Below are 4,262 nucleotides of genomic sequence, written 5' to 3' on the forward strand. Positions count from 1 at the left end.
GGATTATTGCAACAGCCTTTTCACCTGTTTAACCCAAAAATCTATTGATCGACTTCAGACTGTCCAGAACTCAGCTGCCAGGCTTTTAACCAGAACAAAGAAATATGACCACATTACTCCTATTGTAGCTTCATTACACTGGCTCCCAGTATGTTTTAGAATTGACTTTAAAATTCTATTGATCACTTTTAAAGCTCTTCATGGCCTCTCGCCTTGTTATATTTCTGAACTTTTAGTCCCATACACACCAGCACGCACCTTGAGATCCTCGGGCAGAGGTCTGTTGTCTGTTCCAGAGTCTCGACTGAAAACTAAAGGGGACAGAGCGTTTGCTGTCAGGGCCCCAAGGCTCTGGAACAGCCTGCCCGAGGAAATCAGGTCGGCTGAGTCAGTGAACTCTTTTAAGTCCGTTCTTAAAACATACTTTTATAGGAGAGCCTTTCCTGATCTTTTATTTTATTGTATTTTACTAATTTTATATTTATCTGTATTTTAGTCTTTTCAATGTTTTCATGCTTTTATCTTGTATTGTTTTTTGTATTATTGTCTCTTGAGTATAATTGTCTTTACACTTGTTAAAGCACTTTGTAACTTGTTTTTGAAAAGTGCTCTACAAATAAGGATTATTATTATTATTATTATTATTATATGAAATTACTTTTTCATAAATTAAAAAACATAAAATAACAAAATGTAGGTATGACGGGGGTTGAGACTGGTAACGGGGTTGAAGAGACACTTACAGCTTAACATATAGGGGTTTTTTTTAACTGAAATTCACTGTATGATTTTCTATGAACTTTGTTTTTAATTGAATAACAATTTATGGTCAATATATTAAAATGCAGTTTAACTGAGTTTCATTAACCCAACTGCAATTTTTGTTTTATTTAAGTGAGGACATTTTGACTGTTCCTCACTTCTTCAAAAGACTGTTAAGAAATTTTAGATAGGTAAATGAGTAAATGAGAGATAGGTCAATAAATATTCTCACAAAGATAGAAGTATAAGTGTATGTGTGTGTGTGTGCATTATATACACAAATTATACACACTAGATAGGTGGATATTAGTCTTCTTTAGTTTCCTTGAGAAATACAGCCATTTCTGAGCTTTCTTTACCAGCATGGTAAACTCACTGATGACTCATTGATGCTTGTAGATGATGTGAATGATGTGATGAAGATTAAATCAAACACTGTTTCAGAGCAGTTTAGTTATCATTGATGTATGAAAATGTAGGCAGAACACACGTGCAGACAACATATGCATGTGGTATAAGACGGTTGATCAAATAAAATAATTAATTAAAATAACTTCATAAACAAAGTGTTAAAACACAATACAATCCAATCTCACAACCCTGTTATGATCAAAAAAGTAACGGGGTTGTGATTTTTCCCCTCAGATGGCCACTGCTCTTAATGTGGTCAATAACAGGAGAGCAGTCGAGAGTAGTCTAAAAGAAGGTGGTAACTTGCTTGTCTCTGCACAATGTCACTTACTGTTGTTGATGTCACAAAATCATCACTTCATTATTAGGTATGGAGCTAAATAATGTGATTTTAATGGATAATCCTGAATTTATTTAGCAAAAAAACATTAAAAGCAAAAAAGAACAGATAGATGTTTATGTAAATAGTAAATGTATGGACTTAAAATTTTCATTAGTCATATCCCAAGTATACTTTCATAGAAGGTCATGAGGAACATATATGGTGTCAACTGAAAAAAAAAATAGAATTTAAAGTGAACATAATGTTTTTACACTTTATTAAAGGGGACATTTCAATTGATTTAAAACGCTTTTAAAAATGACCCACTAGATAAAATACACTGAAAATGGTTGGAGGGACAATCGTACCGGTTTTGTGGAATGACTCATTTACCATACAGACGTGAGCGTGGTATCAAGCTTCTCATCTAAGTCTCGTCAAGAAAACAAATAAGCGTATTGTAGAAAAAGTTGAAGTATTGTAGATGTGTGATTTGTGATATTTGGGCTATGTAAATATATATGACTTGCTTTAATCATTCTTTTAGGTAACAGAATATGTGATATCTTGTGGCCACTACATAACATAATACAGTTACCGTATTTAGATGCAATACATTTAGAAAAATGTGGTGTAGGCCTACTTTGGTTTTTAATAAAATCTTAATTTCATCTTTGCAGGGCTTTTTTGTGGCATTTATCTACTGTTTCTGCAATGGGGAGGTAATAAAAGCTATGATTTTGTTTGAAGAGTCATCTCAGATTTACTCAGTCTTTTGAGGTCTGATACACTTTTTGGTTGTCTCCCTGTTCCGGTTCTCAGGTGCAGGCAGAGGTAAAGAAGGCATGGTTAAGACGCAGCCTCACGCTGGACCTCAAACAGAAAGCCAGGATGACCAGCAGTGGCGGCGGAGGCAGCTGTTACTACGGCGGCATGATGTCACACACCACCACCCACAGTGTCAGCTTGTCTGCTGCCAATCCCAGAGCACTTTCTTTCACCGGAGGTGTGGCGTGCTCAGGAGGAACTGCTGGTGGAGGTTCAGGGGTCAGGCAGGCTCGCCACGGCACTCTTCACCCACAGACCAGCCTGCCCCGATATGTGTCCGGTGATACTGAGATGTCCGGCCCCGGAGTCTTTGCCAGGCATGCCAGAGCCAACAAGGAAAATAATAACTCAAAAAGTCAGAAAGCTTCGCCAGCCCAGCCCCCTGCAGAAGATCCAGATAGCTCCTTATCTCTAAAAGAGCTGGAGACCATCTTGTGATTGTTTTGACGTTCAGATGAGCATACATGAAATATCGACTCATTCAGACTAAATTAGATGACAGGAATGAATCTTTCTGATTTGACTAAAGCAGCTGTACAAGCCTCTATGTTTGTTGATTTGCATTTGTAAATACACGACTGAGGACCTACCAAACTAGACATTTCAAGGAAATTTCAGATATTGTTTTAATCTAGCAGCTGAACAAACTCTGTTTCCTGAAGATCGTGTGATATGAACAAAAGCTCCAGAGAAGCTACCGAGCAGACCTTGTGATGAGATTGTTTTGTCATCAACAAACTTTTTTTTGTAGATGGGATCAGATTCCATTGTATAAACTATGAGGGAAAACAAACACATTTTCATTTTGCGAAATGACAGCGAAGGCCTCAATACATCAGGATTGTATGCATGTGTCTGCGGGGGTTTGTGTTGTACTATAATCCCAACTCTCTGATGTTACACAGTCTGATGGGTTTCTTACAGATCATTTTAATTTCTGTCAGTGTTCATGAATTGTACAAACATTTTTATATGCTTTTGGTTGATATGATAGAAATGTGAACAGATAAATGAAGCCAAATAATCTGTGAATCGGTGATGCTGCAGATAATTTAAAGTTGAGGGACAGACCTAGTTGTTTAAACAGGGCAACTTCTTCGTCTCCCTCTTCACATCTTTCTTATTGTGTGTGTGTGTGTATGTGTGTGTGTGCGGCTTCTTTCTATGAATCTACTGTAGCGATCCTAAGTAGTCACTCTACCGAGCTAACTGTCCACATTTGATTGTTTCCAACAGTCAGTAGTGTCCAGACAGCAGGTTTAGACAGGTTGAACTTCTCTCTGCACTTTTGTTGCTGTCCATGTTGTCTACTTAGTCCTATTTATCTGTCTGGCAGGACCCTGAGGGCTGATGCTCCTTTTTCCGTGTGACCTCTTGCCCTCACAATACCGTCTAGAATCTCACACCCTCCCCTCAGGCCTCGGCTCGCAGCAAGAGGCCTGAGGGGACCTGAGCTGTTTGTAGACCTCGAGCATGGGTGACGAACCTGCAGCACAAGCCACCAGTATCCACAAGATAAACAGACAGGAAATTGTGCCTGTAAATATTTTAAGACTATTTAGAAAAAGAGGTAACTGTTCTGTGTTTAAAGATAATTTAATACATGTTTTTGGTGTTTGAATAAAGTGAATTAAGTTAAACTGAACTAAACCGAATGGAATACTTACCATTTCTTAGATGTATGTTTAAAAAGGTCTGTTTGTTATTTCAAGTCAATACACACATTTGCTTAACACTGGTAAAACTGGATCAGACAGTAGAACAAAAAAATCTATCTGAATCTATCTGAAATGCAAAACTGACCTCTTAGCACACTCACCATTTAAGGTGTTATCATTTACTTTTATTATCTTTTGGTTGCAAACATAACAAAACAAATCAGACAACAGATTAAACAATAAACTATAAACAGATACCACTACTTCAAATAATAATAATA

General features: G+C 37.3%; 1 protein-coding gene across 7 annotated transcripts in view; it reads left to right on the plus strand.

Moving 5' to 3' along the window:
• pth3r (parathyroid hormone 3 receptor) overlaps positions 1 to 3,968 on the plus strand; it is an 18,335-nt gene extending 14,367 nt beyond the window's left edge. For all 7 annotated transcript variants that reach the window (XM_046069071.1, XM_046069073.1, XM_046069066.1 and 4 more), the window contains 2 exons: positions 2,176 to 2,217; positions 2,318 to 3,968. In XM_046069071.1, the coding sequence (XP_045925027.1) occupies positions 2,176 to 2,217; positions 2,318 to 2,761 (486 nt within the window). In that variant the 3' untranslated portion in view covers positions 2,762 to 3,968. The remainder of the gene's footprint in view (positions 1 to 2,175; positions 2,218 to 2,317) is intronic.
• The last annotated feature ends 294 nt before the right edge of the window (positions 3,969 to 4,262 follow it).

This window comes from Micropterus dolomieu, linkage group LG14, assembly GCF_021292245.1.
Source record: "Micropterus dolomieu isolate WLL.071019.BEF.003 ecotype Adirondacks linkage group LG14, ASM2129224v1, whole genome shotgun sequence".
Taxonomy (NCBI): domain Eukaryota; kingdom Metazoa; phylum Chordata; class Actinopteri; order Centrarchiformes; family Centrarchidae; genus Micropterus; species Micropterus dolomieu.